Below are 20,356 nucleotides of genomic sequence, written 5' to 3'. Positions count from 1 at the left end.
CTTCGATGTCTAAAGAAGATTCTGTACTCCCTGGACTATCATAGAGCTGGAGGCTGCGTCTCCCTCATTTAATCTCACTAAAAACTCAGTGTTCTTATTCCTGCATTCTTTATTACTTCATCACACAAATGGGGGGACACTGCCATGGTATCCCAGGAGGGTTGTGGGAGGAGGGAAGCAACTGGTGGGGTAGTTGCAGGGGCACCCCCTAGAATGACATGCAGCTCATCATTTCTGCGGGATCTCTGGGGCTCTGACCTGAAACAGCTGTGCTCTCTGGTTCTATAGTACGCTTGCCCCATATTCTAGGCAGGACTGACTCTATTTTTAGATAAAACATAAAGAAGGGAATGACCCGGGGCGTCATTCCCATTTTTGTCCATGTGCCCCCGGCCGACCTCAGCAAGGCCAGCCGGGAGCACCCATGACAGCAGCAGACGGTACAAAAGGACTGATAACCGTCATTGCCAATTTCCAATTGCAAACGGTGCAAAATGAGTGATAACCATCATCTCATCGCCAATTTACAATGGCAGACGGTGCAATAGGGATCGTAACCGTCTCTGTTACCTTGCAAAGGCAAATGAATGCTGTTGTGTAGCACTGCAGTACCACGTCTGTCAGCAGCATCCAGTACACATACGGTGACAGTGACAAAAGGCAAAACGGGCTCCATGGTTGCCATGCTATGGCGTCTGCCAGGGCAATCCAGGGAAAAAGGGCGCGAAATGATTGTCTGCTGTTGCTTTCACGGAGGAAGGATTGAGTGATGACATTTACCCAGAATCACTCGCGACACTGTTTTTGCCCCATCAGGCATTGGGATCTCAACCCAGAATTCCAATGGGCAGGGGAGACTGCGGGAACTATGGGATAGCTACAGGATAGCTACCCATAGTGCAACACTCTGGAAATCGACGCTAGCCTCGGTACATGGATGCACACCGCCGAATTAATGTGCTTAGTGTGGCAGCATGCACTTGACTTTATACAATTTGTTTTAAAAAACCGGTTTCTGTAAAATCAGAATAATCCCATAGTGTAGACATACCCTTATCTATACCAGTGCTGTCACTGTTAGGCCATTTCTGAAGTGTTGTTTCATTATGGGTAAAGCTTGTTTTTTCAATTTCTTATTCAAAACTGGATTTGTTCAAACTAGAAAAAAAAATGACCTTAGAGCAGAGATTGGGTTTGAAAAACTTCAACCTGAAAGATGAAAGTTGATTGGTTAGAAGCATCTGGCTTTAAGTGGAAATATAACTGTAGTGCAGATCATGTTTTGCTCATTCTCTTTTGTTATACTTCATGAATTAAAAATAAACGTTCTGAACATCAGTATAGGCAGTAGTCTTATGATCTACAAAACACATTTTGTGTATAAAAAGATTAACAGAATGTTATGGTTGGGCAAAGAATTGGGGAAGTTGTCCACTCGAGAGGGATAAACCAAAGCTGCTGCTTTTGCCTCTTCAAGGTCTGCTGCAGTTCTTAGTACAGTGTACAGTTTGTCAACTAACATAACTGTCTGTCTCCATTAACACCATATTTAATATCAGTAATTCAAGAAAGTTTTTAATTATTCCTTTCTTTTGCAATTTCTCCCTTTAAGCTTTAATATTTTTAATTTGTTTTCTAAGCGCAGAAGGGCTCTAAACAATGTAGACTAAAGCTTAAATGGCAATACTTAATGTGAATAAGTGTGTGAAGTTGTTGTAATGTGGTGAACAAAACTTTGTCTGTCTTGTTGGGCAAAATGTAATGAATATAATAAATGCTGTTGTTTTTTTTTTTTTAGATAAGCCAAAGGCAGAGAAAAAAGATACGTTCTTAGAAAAGCTGGCAACTCAAGTTGTAAAAAATGTACAAGTCAAAATCACAGGCATTCATATTAGATATGAGGATGATGTAAGTGTCCTAAACCTTTTTTTTTGCTTTCCCTTAAACCAAATTTCAACTGAGATCTCTCATGGTGATGATACGCTATTTTCTATCTGCACCGTGTACTCAGTAGATGTGAAGTAAATCAGAGTTTTTCCAACCATCTTAAAAAGTTTTTGTGTTTAATACAAGCAAAACAAACAAAAAAAGCCCTCCAGGGTGACTGAAAACTTAATACTCTGTGATTATATAGCTGGACTTGGCCCTCCAATTTGGACAGAGGGCTTTTCATATCTTTGTATATGCAATTGAAGCTGCTGATTGTTCAGTGTATTATAGCAGGAACAGAATAGTAGGCATCCATTCTAAAAAAAAAAAGAGAAAGAAAATGCCACAAAGTTTTTAAGGAGTCTTAATACTATTTAGATCAATAATGGAGGATTTTTGTGTTTAAACACTTGACTTTTTTAGATATTTCTTTTGGGAAAAGAAAGAGGCCAGGAGTTAACTGTGGCCATGTCTACATCTAAAACTTTGCAGCGCTGGTTGTTATAGCTGTATTAGTACAACTGTATAGGGCCAGCGCTGCAGAGTGTCCACACTTACTGCTAGCAGCGCTGCAAGTGCTGTTAGATGTGGCCACACTGCAGCGCTGTTGGGAGTGATGCATTGTGGGCGGTTATCCCACAGGGCACCTCGTCCCACAGCGGCGCTAGGGCTTGTGGGAAGGGGAAGGAAGTGTGATTGTCCTTCTGCTTCCTGTTCCTGTTCCAACGGCCAGCGTTGCTTTGGTACACATGCGGAGCACTGTGGCAGCATTGTGACTCTAAAGCGGTTTTTCTGCATTATCTTTCAAGAATGGATCCCCAGGTACTGAATACCTTACTAATGACTATTGCCAGCACATCTCGCCTTACTGTGGATCTAATCCTTAGGCTGCTAAATGTGCGTGTGACTGACACTGAGGAGTCGGACGATGGTACTGAATCGCATCAATATGCAGACAGTACAATGCTAGTGGCAATAACAGACGTGCTCTGCTCCGTGGACCGGCGCGTTTGGGCTCGGGAAACCAGCACTGAGTGGTGGGATCACATCGTCCTGCAATCATGGGATGACGAACAGTGGCTGCAGAACTTTCGTATGAGGAAAGCCACTTTCATGGGACTTTGTGATGATCTCGCCCCCAACCTGCGGCGCATGAACACGAGATTTAGAGATGCCCTTTCTGTGGAGAAGCGGGTGGCTATTGCAATCTGGAAGCTGGCAACTCCAGACTGTTTCCGATCGGTGGCGAACCAGTTCGGAGTGGGAAAGTCCACCGTTAGAATGGTGCTGATGCAAGTTTGCAGGGCCATTAATCGAACACTGACAAGAAGAACCGTGACTCTTGGGAACATGCAGGACATTTTAGATGGCTTTGCAGAAATGGGCTTCCCTAACTGTGGAGGGGCAGTAGATGGGACGCATATTCCTATTATCTCTCCACCCCACCTGGCATCGGAGTATATTAATCGCAAGGGGTACTTCTCTGTGGTTCTGCAAGCGCTTGTGGATCACCGTGGGCATTTCACTGACATTTACTCTGGATGGCCTGGAAAGGTGCACGATGCATGCATATTTAGGAACAGTGCCCTGTTCAGGAGGCTTAGGGCCGGGACCTTTTTCCCAGATCACAAGATAACAGTAGGGGACGTGGAAATGCCCATCGTGATTCTGGGAGACCCCGCTTACCCATTAATGCCATGGCTCATGAAACCATATACAGGGAAGCTTGACAGGAGCAAGGAACGGTTCAACTACAGGTTGAGCCGCTGTAGAATGACTGTGGAGCGTGCTTTTGGCCGTTTGAAAGCTCGCTGGCGCAGTCTGTTCGGGAAGCTAGATTTGATGGAAAGCAGCATTACCGCAGTTATATCCGCGTGCTGCACCCTCCATAATATTTGTGAAGGGAAGGGTGAAAGGTTCAGTGAGGAATGGACCTCCGAGGTTAGACGTTTGGAGAATGAGTTTGCTCAGCCAGAGAGCAGGGCTAATAGGGAGGCCCAGGAAAGGGCTTCAAGGATCAGGGATGCTATAAGGGAGCAATTTGATGCTGAGAGCCAGCAGTAATGTTTGGTGCATGTGTTGTGCTTTGCTTTACCTTGCTGTGTATAATTAACCATTTCTATCACCAATAAAACATATGGAAAGAAATACAAACCAAAACCTTTTATTTGTCATACAGTAAAAAACAGGTAAGGGGGTATGGGTGGTTCACATTACATTCTGAGGTTTTACTATTTCCTATTTTACTCAATTGTAACCGTCTGATGCAACTTGCCATTACTTTGCTGCAGAATGATGGGGGTAGAGTGCACTGGGTAAGAATTAAACATATCTTGGTTACTAGGTGATGTTATAGGTGTTGGGGGCAGCTGATGATAATAAGGAACTGGGTGCTGCATAAAGCTATTTTGAGGATACACAGGGGGACAAGGAACAGTGCTTTGGGAAGCCTGTGGGTTATCACGGTATATATTTGCCTGCATGGCTACAAGAGACTCAAAAGACTTGGTTTGGCGAGACAGGAGTCTCATCATCTGCCTGGCTATTCTTTTGGCAGACAATTCCTGTCTCCTGCTTTCAGTCAGCCTCCATTCCTGTACAGTTTTTCTCCACTCCTCAGTCTTCCTACTTTCCCTGTTGTAGTGGTTCAGAACGGTCTTGATCAGCTCCTCTTTTGATTTCCTAGGATTGCGCCTCAAATTCTGCAATCTACGTGAGGCCGGTGACACAGCTGCATTACTCGAGTTGCCTAGAAAAAATAGAGATAGAGACATGTAATACACAGGGGCATCATTGTTTATTATCAACTTTTGAAGGACATTGGAAACTGTAGGTAGCATCCCTCTCACATACCTCACATAACACTGTAGAGTTCAAGAAAGCTAAGACATGTCTAGCAATGGGGTGAGTACTTTTGCTTAAAATTCTCCCATGTTAGTGGGATGCCTTGGTTCCTGCTTGGAAGGGGGGCCGGGTGAGGAAAAAGCACCCCGCAGGACAGGGTTCCCGCTTGGAAGGGGGGGTGGGGGACAGACAGAGCACACCGCAGGGCAGGTTTAACGCTTGGAAGGGGGGATCGGTGAGGAAGAAGCACCCCACAGGGCAGGTTTCACGCTTGGAAGGGGGGGTGGGGGACGGACAGAGCACACCGCAGGGCAGGTTTCACGCTTGGAAGGGGGGGTGGGGGATGGACAGAGCACACCGCAGGGCAGGTTTAACGCTTGGAAGGGGGGATCGGTGAGGAAGAAGCACCCCACAGGGCAGGTTTCACGCTTGGAAGGGGGGGTGGGGGACGGACAGAGCACACCGCAGGGCAGGTTTCACGCTTGGAAGGGGGGATCGGTGAGGAAGAAGCACCCCGCCTGGATGCCTACGTGCTGGGAAGGGCAGGGGGGTGTGGATTGGGGCAGAGGAAACAGACCGCCTTGCGCTGGGGAGCCGTGCTTCTAGCTACCTGCCCTCAATTATCCCTAAACTATCCACAGGTTTTCATAATGCCAGACATATCACTGCTGCGTGTTACCAAGGAAGAGCGGGAGGGTCTTCTACAGGAATGCGGATACCGCCCTGGCCCCTATGCAGCTCACCTGTGTGCGGCCATGGTCCCCCCACCCCTCGCCGCACAGTGGATCGGACGAGTTAGCATGACCGGGACAGGGACCACGGTGGCTCTACCTATAAACTTGCTAAAGCACATTGCCCAAGATCTAGCTGCAACTTTTCAAGAGATTACTCAGGCAGATTACACAGATGTCATAGATCACATCAATGGGCTATTCCACGTTTAGGCATGCATGCAGTCAGCAATAACGAAAATCCTACTATCACAAAGCATTCTACTTACCACGAGCACGATCCTCAGCTTCCTCATCAACGTCCGCTTCCAGCTGCTGCGACTGGCTAGTCTCCTCAGGGCTGGAGAAGAGCTCCTGGCTGCCTGTGTCCTGAGACTCCGGGGTGTCCCCCTCAACGCCAGTAGCATCACTGTATTCATCCTCTACACCATCCCCCACTTCTCCCTGCTCTGAACTCTCCATCGTGCTCCTAGGATTCACGGTGGGGTCACACCCAAGAATGGCATCCAGCTCCTTGTAAAACCTGCAGGTTGTGGGGGCTGCTCCTGAGCGTCGGTTTCCCTCACGGGCTTTGCAGTATGCACTCCTCATCTCCTTAATTTTTACTCTGCATTGCAAGGCGTCCCGTTCGTGGCCCCTTCTCATCATGGACTGCGATATCTGACCATAGGTATCGTAGTTTCTCCTTCTGGAGCGCAGCTGTGTTTGAACAGCCTCATCTCCCCACACACTAATTAGATCCTGCAGCTCTGCATTGGTCCACGCTGGGGCTCGTTTGTTGCGTGGAGGCATGGTCGCTGAATGAATGATTGATTAATTGCACTCCACGCCTGACTGAGCAAACAGGAAGGTGATTTTTGAAATTTCCCGGGGCATTTAAAGGAGGGGTCAGGTGAGCACAGGGCAGAGGAGTTTTCTTGATCACCAGAGAGGTATCCTCAGGTATGCTGGGATACCTGCTTATTCCACGGAGGTCAAGAAAAGCGCTGGTAAGTGTCTACATTGCATTACCAGCTCTGGATCACCAGCGCTGGATCCTCTACACCCGAGACAAAACGGGAGTATGGCCAGCGCTGCAAACAGGGAGTTGCAGCGCTGGTGATGCCCTGCAGATGTGTACACCTTCAAAGTTGCAGCGCTGTAACTCCCTCACCAGCGCTGCAACTTTCTGATGTAGACAAGCCCACAATGTGAAAGTTAAATAGCTGAAAAGAGGAAAGAGTTGTACTGAGGCTTAGAAAAATGTCCGCTTACTTCAAAGAAGGTGAGAAGCCCTTAAAAAGCAGAATGATGTAACCAAGACAGCTGTTGGTTGGAGAGTATCTCCATGTGGTTTGTATGGAAAAGGGGGGATGTAGATATGGGGTGTGGGGTGGAGGATAATAGTTGGATCTCACCAACTAAAAGAGATTTTCAACTCAGTATTAGATGCAAGAAGGGGCTAAAAATAATCCCTCTAAACTGAATGAAGGGACAGATTAATGGAAGCTTTCTTAGCAGTTCCTGCATGGTATCAGATTTATCATGAGCATAGCTAGTTACAGTGAAGTGTATGTTACACTGAAGATTTAAATTCCAAGGCTACAAAATGGAGCCACTGTTTTAAGATGTCTAATGAGCTGATAGGTGTTTGGTTTACTGCATAAAATAATACAATATTTAAATAAAATTTCCTTTTTATCCTTTTCTGTTTTGTAGATCACAGATCCCCTTTGGCCACTTTCTTTGGGAGTGACATTGAGTGAACTTAGTTTACTGGTAATGTTTGTTTTTTTTAGCTCTGTTTCATTTAATCTAATTTATGATGAAGAACCGGGTTACAGGATTTAGAACATAATACAGACTTGCTGAACAGATTTGTAAACCGAATACTTGGTTCTGTTTACTTAAAGCTATGCATGTAGTTTTTTGCTTTCAATCAATCACTGTCTCTACAACTATTATTCATGTTTTTGTGATCAAACATGTGCTGAGAGCCTGTAGGGGAAGGTCTGTCTGTGGCTTAGAATACGTCACTTCACCTCATGCTTCAGCTCATCTGTGTAACTGGATAGAAGGAAGTGTTTACTGCTGATTTTACATTAATCTGCCCTAGGTAAAAAACCATTCTATGTTGCAGTACTATTCTGAACAATTTTTTTCTAGGTCGGCTACTAAGTACAAGGAATTCATAGAAAATACAAGTGCAGTCAGAGCTAGTTAACTAGAAAAATCTACAGGAGAAGAGAAAAAAATTGTATATGGATATTTTTGCTTAATACTTTTGTGAATCCTTTGATGTTCAGTAACACTTGAAAAATGCAAGAAGAAATGTAACTTTCTTTCTATCACTGATCTGTTGGACAGGCTTAACATTTTGGTATTAGATGAAAAGTCTAGAACAGTATTCTGTGAGTTCTGTAGAGATGGAAGCTGGGATTGTGAAAAGCACTTAACTTTGCTCACATTGTGGCCAATGCCATTTCAGCACTGAGGGCTTTTGAAATCCCCAGCCTTAATCTTCGTATTCATGTTACTTACACATAGGTCCCAAAACCTAGCTCAATATTCTTTTTTTAAAGAAAGATAGAATCAGCAATGTTGATTCTGGAGTGTACAGTGTGTTGTTCATTATGTATTTGAAACTTGAAATTCTTGTTTAAGGTGTCCTCTGCATACTCCTATTTGTGGGAAGCACCTTGTCTTCTGCTGCCACTGAGTTTATGAAAAGAGTTGCTCCTTGGAACCCCATGACTGGTGCCAAAGGACATTCAGTTTTCTGAGATGAAATTACTGAAGTGTCGTATGGCTTGAACCACTGCAGCCTTTATCTTCTTTTTGTGTAGTTAGCTGGTGTAGGGTCTAGAGTGGCTTTCTTCCTGCAGAGGCCAGGTTGGTTGGGGCATTATTGATCCACAAATTTCCTTGATTTTTTTTTTAATTAAAACAATAAGGAGTCCGGTGGCACCTTAAAGACCAACAGATTTATTTGGGCATGATGTTATGTGGGTAAATAACCCCACTTCTTCAGATGCATGGAGTGAAAATGACAGGCACAGCTAACTCCCTTCTATTCTCTTCATGTATCAGGATATCTGTGCCTGTGTCTGTCATTTTCACTCCATGCATCTGAAGAAGTGTGTTCTTTTTGTTTTTGTTTTTGTTTTTTTGTTTTTTAACACTGGAAAGCTTATGCCCAAATAAATCTGTTAGTCTTTAAGGTGGCACTGGACTCGTTTGTTTTTTTGTGGATACAGACTAACATGGCTACCCCTCTGATACCTGATTTTATTATTGCTCTGTAATATGAGTCGTAAGATTTTTTGTTTTTAAGTTTGTTGTACATCTCCTTTGAAACAAACAGCCAAACAAACTGGATCTTTAGTCTTTGGATATGAAAATTCCATGGCCAGCAAAGCCTCAGAGGATCTGTGTAGGAAGGGCATTATTCAGTGAAGCGTGTCATGCTCCTAGATGTTGGGCGAGCATACATACTGCTTTGTTCTGTTGTGGAAAGCCTGTTCCCAGATCACTGGCTGGTAACATAGCAATAGGGAGTGGAGGGTTCTGTGCCTTCATCATTGAAAAAGGCCTTAAGACCCCATTGACTATATCTGGCATAGGATCGGTTGTGTGGCCCTCTGAAACCAGAGAGACTGTACTCCCCCGCAAGTGTCAGGCAAATCAGGATAAGTTAGGTACTGAAAAAAACAGTGCTAGGTCATGTGCTGTACCTGGCTCTGAGAGCTGGGAACAGGATGTCAGTTTCCATCAATAAATCCTTAATTTTGTATATTTAACTCTGTTGTCTAAACTTGATGAACTTTGTAGCTTGACACACACAAGTTTAGCCTTGCATGAACACCAGTCAACCCTTAAATCATTTTAGGAGTTATTCATTTTTATGTTTAAACATCCATAGTTCTATATTATAGAGAAACTAATTTTAAACATATTGGGTTATGTAAGTCTTAAAATCCCTTTATGGTAAAATGTATAAACACTTTCTTTAAAAAAAAGTTATGTTTGAGCCGCTTTTGAGCCTTGTAAATGGGACAAGGTGGTGAAACATGAAATACATCAACAAAAGTGGTCAAACTTTCAAAACCAGCTGACAAAAGTTCTTTGCAAAATTTGTCCACAGGATATATATATACACAGAGGAAGCTATTTTGGCTTTCAGTGTTTAAATATATGTTAAGTGTTGTAAATTGTGAAGTTACCAGTATACCCTCAGGTTAAAAACGATTAAAAAAAACCCCTTGAAATAAATGTTACATAATGAATTTAAGACGGCTTCATGGAGAATAATTTCAAATATTTTTCAACTTCTAGACAGCTAATGAAAACTGGACACCTTCCATTTTAAATGAAGCTGCAAAAATCATATACAAGGTAATATGTCAGTTCATTATTACTTGGGTCATGAGTGAAAACTGGACCAAAAATATCCACTGATAAATTAACTCAATTCAGTAGTCCATGAAAGGGTGAGTGGGGGGAACATACTGGTTTATTGAACCAAAAAAAGGAAATCATGGTGCTTTAACTTTGTAGCTCTTCATTCCATATGCCCTTGTTTTTCAGTTTTTTCTTTTTATAACAAGTGAGAAGTAGAACCATAGTCATTGCTTAAATACAAGGCATTTGTAAATGGGATCCTCATACTAAGCACAAGCAGCAATCTGTTCATTAAATGAACTCTAAGATATTGTTAGCCTCATGCAGATTCCAGCTTCCTTACTGAAGGAATCAGATATTGGCCTCAAAAAGCAAATTGAACCAGACACATCTTGCATTCATTCTTTTGCCCTCACAAAACAGACTTCAACTACAGAAGTAGGAAAAGAAGGCCAGATTTTTGAGCAATGCATTTAAATCAAATTTGGCAAAAAGAAATTACCATCAAAATGGGGGTTTTCACATACACTGAAAGCTTATTTCATAAATACAGAAGTTGTGTTGTTTGTTTTAATAAATTGCGGAATCCATTGAGTTTTCTTTACTTTGCAGCTCCTGCGTCTTGATTGCCTCAGTGCTTACTGGAATGTGGGTAGCGAGATGTATTATCATGGCTCCCGTGAACAAATACTGGTAATTTAGAAGGCTGCATACAGTAAATGGTTATATGATATAAATATGATACTACTATGATAAGCTCATCGAGGGAGATTTCAAATTCAGAAACAGAAATTAGGTGCCTAACTCCCAATTCTGATGTAAAAATCTCCTTTGTCATGTGTATTATGCTCTGATCATTAAGGAAACTTTTAGGCAAAGCCAGTAGAGCTGGGTGACTGATTTTTATTGTCCCCACTCCTTTCAATTATCTAATAAAATCATGAATGTAGGAACTGATCCTGTTAATATTTACTAGTTCTGCTGACTTTTGAGCGTTATCCCATTGATTTGTGGGATCATAAACACAATCAAGTACTATGACTGTAGAATTCACAATGTTGGATCATTCATTTATAATGTCTTATCTCATATCTGATTATTTATATTGTTCAAAAATTGATTGTGGGCTCTCTACTTTTTTTCTCATTTAATAACTTAATCTGGGCTTTGTGTTGGTTTCTCCATTCATAGAATTGTTAATTTCATTATGGTAGCACCTTAAATCTGAATCAGAGATCAGGACTCTATTATATTACACTCCCTTCACAGGGTAAGCTAGCCCATAAAAAGGGTTGGGAAGGAGATGAGTGCCGAAGTGATGTGTCAAGGATCATGTGACTAAATAAGACCTGCCGATGTGGGTAAGAGAAGACTGGTGAGCAGTCATAAGTCCTAGGAGCAGTAGACCTGGGAGATCAGAAGACAACAATAGCAGGGAGAAGAGACCTGGGAGTCAGCTCTCCATCAAGAGTAGGAGGGCAGCCAGGAGGGTTGGCAATATGGAAAGAGGCATTTGGAAGAAGCAGGACAGGTTAATGTTTTAAAAGCAAACAATCTGTGTTTTTTTAGGGTTCCCATAGCAAAACGTGGATGTGAGTTTCCCAGTGCTGTTACATTGGAAGGGATGCAGGGTTCTCTGCTGTTAAAGAGAGGATGGAGAGACTTATGCTGCCACCTAGTGAAGTAATATATTAACACCTATGAAAAAGGGGAATATGAAGACACTGGCTAGAGCTTGAGGGAAGGGGACTTCTGAGAGTATATTTTATGAAAGACAAGACAGACTCTTGAGGAGAAAGGGCATAGCCCAGCAAGTCTGGTTGGTTTGGACTTGAGATTTACTCTGGATGGAGTGGGGTTTTGTAAGCTGGCTGGAAGGCCAAGACATCTCAGCAACCTGACTACTTTGAAAGCCAGGAGAATATTAGAGAGGGAAAGTAAGGCAGTGGATGGGACCAAAGTCAGACCAGGAAGGTCTCAGCTACACTAGTGTTAGTAGTCCATCACTAACTATGATGACAATATTGTCACAGTTATCACCTATGGCTACAAGTAACAAAGATATTCCCTGCCCTAGGGATCTTACAGTTCAGGTGTTGGATAGGATGTGACATATCAATAAAACCAAATAAAGCAGGGTGGGAGCATGACCTAACAAAACTAGGTTGAGCATTAAAATGGATGGCTACGTTTGCAGCTTGACCAACCACTGCCCAATGGAAGTGACTTGTAGCCATCGCAGTAGAGAGAATTTTTGAGAAGACAGTTGAAGTACGATAGGGTGGTGATTTTTAGATTTTGTTGTCCCTCCCCCCAGTCATAAGGATCAACATTAACGAAAAGCTGGAGAGACTTGAGGGAAAAGCAGACAACTGCAAAAACAAGGCTGCCATTGTTGGCAGAGGAAAGATAAAGATCAACAGCTCCATAAGTTGGTATATATGAAAGATAGGGTGAGGCTAAACAACAATGGGCTTCAAAGACAAACAGAAGGAACTTGTTAGCTATGGTGGTGGATGAGGGAGATCCAGGAGAGTGATGTGAGTGGACAGTTGCTATTATGAGCCAGGAAGATGGTCATAGCAACAGTATTTTGTATGTGTTTGAGAAAAATAATGAAGGGGGCATGAGGACCAGGGCAAGACTTTACCACGGTTTGAATATCTGGGCTAAGAGAGAGTGCCATATCTAGGTTTAAGGCAGGTAGTCTGGTTTTAACTCCTTCAAGCTATTATCTAAATGAGCAATAAATCATAGAATAATGCAGTTTTTATATACACAATCTTTATCTCTATTAACGAGCAAAGAAGACTTGTTGTGTTCTGTAGCAGTTTCCCTTTCTTTGCAATATTAATACATTATCTTATAAGATTAACTCTGGCAAAAGGAGGACTTGTGAACACAGTGCATTAAAATATGAGCCTAGCCATGATACCGTAACTGAATTAGAAACTTTAATTGACTATCATGCAGGTTTACTTTCTACTGTATTCCTAATCTAGTATTGCCTCTTACAAAGATGATGATAAACTAGCTATTACATTTCTTCAAAGCCAGTATATAGATTTAAGAAACCCCATAGATCCTTCCAATCTAGTTTTCAATCACAGTTAATTTGGGTTTTAATTATTGTTACTAAGGACAAATGTAAACCTTTTTTTCTGTGCACTTATTAAAGACTTCTGATGTGCCAAATCACCATTTACTAGTAAGCAGACTACATCATATGGCTGCTTCAATAATGTGATTAAATGGGTTGCCTCATTTTTTAATTAATGACTAAAGATGGTACTTTTCAATTTGTTATTTAATTGAAGTAGTACCTTGTTCAGTATCTTGCAGCTTTATGGTCCTTTGTGAAATATGCTTTCAGAAGTACTATACAGGAGTTTTACCTTGCTTTGAAAGTTTTTCGAAGACAGACATTTACTTTTTTTTAATTGAAATTTTTTTCACTTACTGATGTGAATGTTTAGTCAAAACCTATCTAAACTACTTGCCTTTCTGTGCAGCTTATGAAGGAGTGTGATCTGTTCAAATAGATGATTCTGATGCGAAATTTGTACAGTTATCTAACTGCTGGCTTAAGAAATAATAATTATGCTCAGAGGACTCAATTGTAAAAAGCTTGAACACATGCACAAACATCCCCTGGGGGGAGTGTGTGTATAGATACTAGCAGAAGTTGAATACAAATCGACATTTCAAAGTGAGAAGTGGAGTGTGACACTGGTGGGTGTGGATGAACTGTCCTGTATGGCCAATCCTGTAGCTTCTTACTTATGAAAATTTTGCTTGTGTGCTTTTGCCCCTGAACAGTATGCACGGGTTGGTAACATGCTCCACGTGGAGCCTGCAGGCAAATGCCAACCTGGCTCTTTAGTGTATCAGAACAGTAGTATAAGCACTGAAGGCGCTCATTTGGGTTTTACCCAAGCACTTGGTGACTGTCACATGAATATGGGTGACACAGAAATGTTGCTGAGGGTTTAACAAAAGGTATTCACTAGAGCAGGTCAGAAAATCTTTGTCAAGTGTTCCTTTACAAAGTGCCATTTTGATTAAACCAAAATTTTACATAAAATCGTATCTGTTTAACTACATCTCATGTAAAAAAAAAAAAAAATGGAAAACCATTTGGTAAATGCCCCATTTTGACATTTTAAGAATGCATTTCAATTTTGCATTTTGAAATGACTTCTTGTTTCAGAATTTATCTTTTGGGTAAAAAAGGGTCAAAATTGAAACAAAACATTTCAGATTCATCAAGATAAAATATTTTGTTTGTCCCAAAGCAAATTTTAATGAGTTTTGGCTTTTTGTCCTGAATAAGAAGAAAAACCACTTATTGTGTTTAAGCATACATTGTATGTACACTTTTCTACCAGTAATTAATGTATATGTTAGGGCATAAATCCACAAATTCTGTCATCAGGAAATACTTGATTGCTGCATGCATGGATTTTATAAGGGAATGGATTTGTGCTGGATTTTATAGAAGACAAGTTGAGGAGTGGCTTCCAAAAATAAGTAACTGAGGTGATCTATCTGTGTGGAAGTTGATTGTGATTTGGTTCACATATTTACTAGATTGGTTTAATTCTCACTCATGAGAATTGTTAAGTGAATACAGAAAAGTAGATCTGAAGAGCACAACAATATTGAAAGAATGAAGAAAGCTGACTTAAGAGGAAACAATAAAAAGGAGGTAAAGGAACAGTAGAAAACTGGAAGACAGTAAACCGTGGAGGGATTGAAGAACTTAAAATAAATAAATAAATAAAAAAGATTTGAGGAGTGGACTTCATATGATGTTATCCTCCTCACCTACAGCAACTTCTGTGATCATTACAAAATACAAAACTGAACTGCCACCGTGTGAATAAACTTTCAAGGTCAGATTAAGACCTCATTTGAGCATGAGATCTTCTGCATCTTTGCCAGGAGAGAGAGTGCTTACATATTTATCACAGTCACAGACTCCATGAATAATGACAGTTTCTCTACTTTGTTCTGTGCTTTCCCCAGCTTCCTTCACATGGAGAAGAAGTCAGGGCTCAGGGATAGCTGTCCAGGACACTGATCCAGCAAGAACCTTGTCATGGTATAATTCCCCACTCTGAACCTTAGCGTCCAAAAGATGGGGTACCAGCATGAATTCCTCTAAGCTCAATTACCAGCTTAGAACCTGTAGCGCTGCCACCAACCAGGAATTCCAGTGCCTGGTACACTCTGGCCCCCCAGAACCTTGCCTGGGGACCCCCAAGACCCAGACCCTCTGGATCTTAACACAAGGAAAGTAAACCCTTTCCCTCACTGTTGCCTCTCCCAGGCTTCCCCTCCCTGGGTTACCCTGGAAGATCACTGTGTGATTCAAACTCCTTGAATCACAAAACAGAGAGGACAATTCACCTTCCTCCCTCCTTCTCTCTCTCCCTCCCAGATTCTCCCTGAGAGAGAGAGAGTAATCCTGGCACAGAGAAAAATCAGCCTCTCTATCTCCCTCTTCCCTCCTTTCTCCCCACCAATTCCCTGGTGAATCTAGACCCAGTCCCCTGGGGTCTCACCAGAATAAAAAAAACAAACAATCAGGTTCTTAAACAAGAAACTTTTAATTAAAGAGAGAAAAAACAGTAAAAATTATCTTTGTACATTTAAAATGTAATAGTTACAAGGTCTTTCAGGTATAGACACTGGGAATACTGTCCCAGCCTAAGTATACAAGTACAAATGAAAATCTTTTCAGCAAAATACCAATTTGAACTCCTTTCAGCCAAATGCACATTTGAACTTCTTCCAACCAAATACACATTTGCAAATAAAGAAAACAACCATAAGCCTAACTCGCTTTATCTACCTAGTACTCACTAGTCTGAACTTATAAGAGCCTTTAACTTATAAGAGCCTGTATTGGAGAGATTGGAGAGAAACCTGGTTGCACATCTGATCCCTCTGGGCCCCCAGAGTGAACAACAACCAAATCTAACAGCACAGCCCAAAAACTTCCCTCCCTCAAGATTTGAAAGTATCCTGTCCTCTGATTGGTCCTCTGGTCAAGTGACCGCTAGGCTCACTGTTCTTGTTAACCCCTTCCAGGCAAAGAGATATAAAATACTTCTGTGCTATTAACTTTTCTTATCTGTTTATGACAAACCTATTCTTCACTGGAATGTGTCCGTACTCTGCTGACAGGCAATTAATAGGTTAATGCCCCTTTGCTTTTTGATGGACTCAGTGCAACACTATACTCCCTTATAAGTTTTAAACTTTAAATGGTGTGTAACCAGTCACTGGCAAAATTTGTTCTTCTGCTCTAAACAGGTTTGGAGTAACATAGTTAATTCTGTAGTTATGTCTGCTAAATTTTTTGGCTTCGGCCTATCACTTAAATTGGCACATAATTTTGTTTTATTCCCTTTTAGCACAGATGAGATGAACCATGTTTGTGTAACTGGTTTGGTTGTTCATCTTTCCTCCCATCTGTTTGCACTATGGCATCCCAGAATATGTTGCTCCTGACAGACTGACAATAGCGTGCACAAACCATATGGAATTAAGATAAACGTCACTGAATTAAATGAAAATTTATTGAATTAGGTTTAATATCTTTGGGGTCCATTGTATTAAAAATACAATTGTTGTATTATAAGTTTGTATGTAACTTTTAGAGAAGTGACTAATGTAAATATTAGGAACTCTGAAGAATTGTTTGGCACAAGATGTGTGAAGTGGGTTTCCTAGGAGGTACTTGGGAGGCCTATTGAAGCTATACCCTTGGAGAGACCCTTGATTTATTCCTGGAAACTCCAGATCAAAGACTCCTAAACTGTATAAAAGATGGACTAAACTTTTTGTGAGGGTGCATGATCTGAGCAGAAGCTGGGATGAACTTGAAACAACAGTGAAACCCCTTGGGTAAAGTTTTGAAGGGCTGTTCCTCAGAGGCAATGTTAGACTTGAGGTGATATCTGGGAAGCTTATTAGTATGCATGTAGATTCTTGTTTTAATGGTTTCTCTATAGTGCTTTCACCTTAAGAATGAAATTGGCTCGCATAAGAAGCACTGTATAGTATCCTATAATTGTTGGTAATCACTCTGTTGTTAGTCTCTGAGGAGAAGGCAAGTGAAGCTTGCTTAGGCAGCCTGTCTTTTGCTGGGAATAAAGCAGGGTAGGCAGGGAACCGTTAATCATGGAGATACTCCGATCAGGAGGGAGAGAGACAGGGTCTCCACCCAAGAAAGAGAACAGCTAAGGAGCGTGGAAGCCTGACGATGGGTGTCCTTGCTGAACCACTAAAGATGCAGTTGCCCTGAACTGTGACACAACTCATTGGCCATGTTCTCCAGGTGCACTCTCCTTTCTTGAAGCAATGAGCTATCCAGACCTTCAGAATGGACTGATAAAGAAAAGATGGGGGAACTTGATAAATGCGGATGTGAAAAACAGCTGTGTGCACAAACTGGACCATGTTACTTGCCGTCAATAAAGGTAGCAATCCCGCTAATGGGTTACAAATACAAGGGAAAGTGTGGGCAGGATTTCTTAGCCTTCGTATTAGGGACCTTGTGATTCCTTGGTTGCAGAACTGTGTGGTGGAAATGTGGAACATCTAATCTCTCCATTTTAGAGTAGGTCTAGTTTTCATGGGAATGATGAAAAATTTTAAAATATGAATTAATTCAGAGATGTTTTCCCAAACTTTCAGATGAGCTGAACCTATAATTGAGAAGCATGAGCTATCAAATTAATCTTAGTCTCTGAAGTACATTATGGTAATAGATTTATTTTAGCAAAAACATCTAGCTGGCAGTCTTACTTATTTACCATTATTGGGGGAAAAAAAAACTAATTATGACTGGTTTCTGTACCAAGGGTCACTGGAGTGGGGAACTGGTCATCTAGGCAACTCTTACGCTACTCACCCCCCACTTCCCGTAGTGTCACCTCAGATTCTTGCCCATAAAGGAAAAAATGAAGACTAATAACATTGCTTAAGCAAAATTAGTGCTCACTGCCCAAAACTTGAGCTGCTTTCTGTGCACTGTAGCCTGATTTAGGGTGTACTGATCATATTAATTTGGATAATATGGGAATTTAGTTTATTAATGTAATTTTATTTGATCTTAATATTAATAATTAATATTACTAATAATTAGCATGGGTTTAGGCTCGCCAATCTGTTTGATCAGAAGATTAAAGTTCTTGTCCTGAATCAGGCTTCACAGAATTTATAAAGGACCATCGGGTATGACAGGAAGGTTACACTGAGACAGATATAGCCTTAAAGACTTATTAAAATCAATAATAAGTGAAAGGTAAAATACTGAAGAGTTAGTAAGTTACAATTGCATTACTGCTATTCAAAAGATACATATGAGAATATAGTATTCAACAAAGCTTTGGTTAATATACTCTCACCCTTTCTTGATAACCTGGTGGTAAGAGACACAGGACCAGCCTTGCAGTTCAGGTTTCTCAATTCTTGAGTGAGGGATGCAGTGCTTAGAAGATACTAAGAGCTGTTAAAGCTGACGAGGGTTTACTTGACTATCTTAAACTTAAATCGAAACCTAATAAACAAAGAATAAACTTAGGGAAACCAAGCTTAGCCTAGTTCCCTTGACACTTGAAGTTTAAGAACAAGTTTAGCCTACAAATAGTAGCAGTCATCGTAGATAGAGAGGAAGACGTAAGTGAGAAATGGAGATAAACGGAGATACTCTATTGAGGCGGTTACCTCTTTCATAGGGCAAATGTTGGACCTCCTTCCTGTGATGCCCAAATTTCATTCCTTACCCACAAAAATTTTAGGGTACACTTACCCCATAGGCTAGTATGTATGTGCATATTGATGACAGGTATGTACGCACATCAGTCTCTTGCAGTGTACTTGTTAAGTCTGTGGGAAACCCCCCCATACCATTCGTCATTGTCCATCAGTGTAAATAAAAGTTTTAGACATTGGCATGGATACTCTTCTATTTAGGTAACAAGATATAGGTCAACTTTGCTTTCTGAATAAAAGGTCTTGATATAGATATGCTAACTTTGCTTTAGCTTAACATACAGGATATGGCCTGTAGGTCTCTTGCATTACAGCCAAACTTATTTTAATACAAATCTATTAATCTAATACAGTACATCAAATAAAAAGATTGTCTGTCTGTCGATCAGCAGGTTAGTCCTATAGGCTACAGTGCAAAGTAATGGGGCCTCCCTTCTTGCACCCATCTGACTTTTATCCTTTTAGTTTGCTTGTTGCAGCTTTTCAGACTCCATTACTAGTACACTATTAAAGGTGATGGGGGAGAGAGAAAGACACCTAAAGAAGCAGAGATCCTTCAGCAGACGAAAATTTAAGGCTAAATTACTAAGAAAAGGACATTTTTCTGTTCAGTTTTTTTCAATATAGTATTAATATTGGTTAAGCTTTGTAAAAAATAGAATATATCAAGATTCTTATAGAAAGAAACAGATTCAAGTACAAACTAAACAGAAATATCAAATTGTTAAGCTTGTAAATTAAGTTTCCAATGACTGCTGTTTCTTTTGTTTTGTCTTTTTTTGCAACCCTTTTTATCCATTAAAACGCATGGATCTATGAAATTCGTAGCAAGCTGTGTTGCTCTTCAGTTGGGCTTGTCATCCAGAAGCGGATTCATTAGGCATCTGACCATACTTCTTACACATGTACCATAACCTGTGGATTGACAGTTGTTGATATAGTCAGTAGTTTTATCTTTGTACTAAGAGTAGAATTCTGCTCCATGCAATTCAGAGGAAAACATCTAATTTACATAACATTTTAGTAAAGCTTGTTTCCCAGAAGACTAGTTCTTCCTTCTAAACAGGATGTTTGGGTCTTAATTTTAAGATTTTATTCTCAAGAACTCAGTTTGATAAATGGCTAATTAGTCTGCTTTATGTTAGTGGTAATGAATTGTGTAAGCCTTAGCAATCTGTCATTTTTAGAGCAGCGGGCTTGGTGTTTCTAAGTAACAAAAATATAAGATTGTTTGCGAGATTGGTTATTGCATATTAAATATCCCTATTTGAATGTTAGCTTTCATTAATATAGTCCAGCAGACAGGATATATGATGATATACAAATATTGTGAATAGAAAGCTATCTCCTATTAAATTACAAATTAGCTTTATAGAGGAAGCTGGGAAACGGAACACTTTGAAGAAATTTGTTGCTCCAAAATCCCCTTCTGGTAAAAACATTTTTTTTTTAATATCTGGTTATCTTTCCAATAAAGAAACACTTGTGTAAACTGTCCACTGTATTCTAGTAACATCTGGTAGGCAAACATTGACGCATTTTCAGCTGAATTGTTGTTCGTTCTTGAATAGGGACATTTGGTGCTAAATATGATTTTGTAGTTTGTTACCTGTATTATATTTGAATAGACTGTAAGTGCTTCCCATGACTAATTTTTCTTTTTTTGGAGTGATATAAAATACGTG

The 20,356-nt window shown here is 40.8% G+C and overlaps 1 protein-coding gene across 1 annotated transcript in view; it reads left to right on the top strand.

Annotated features, from left to right (window-relative positions):
- The window catches only part of LOC115659180 (vacuolar protein sorting-associated protein 13C-like), a 56,396-nt gene that overhangs the window by 21,419 nt on the left and 14,621 nt on the right, over positions 1 to 20,356 (top strand). Inside the window, exons 8-11 of the mRNA XM_030579045.1 lie at positions 1,799 to 1,908; positions 7,203 to 7,262; positions 9,819 to 9,878; positions 10,497 to 10,577. Coding sequence (XP_030434905.1) covers positions 1,799 to 1,908; positions 7,203 to 7,262; positions 9,819 to 9,878; positions 10,497 to 10,577 — 311 coding nt within the window. The remainder of the gene's footprint in view (positions 1 to 1,798; positions 1,909 to 7,202; positions 7,263 to 9,818; positions 9,879 to 10,496; positions 10,578 to 20,356) is intronic.

This window comes from Gopherus evgoodei, chromosome 10 (assembly GCF_007399415.2).
Source record: "Gopherus evgoodei ecotype Sinaloan lineage chromosome 10, rGopEvg1_v1.p, whole genome shotgun sequence".
Classification (NCBI taxonomy): Eukaryota; Metazoa; Chordata; order Testudines; family Testudinidae; genus Gopherus; species Gopherus evgoodei.
The sequence above is the reverse complement of the archived record's forward strand: the minus strand, read 5'-3'. Positions and strand labels throughout refer to the sequence as shown.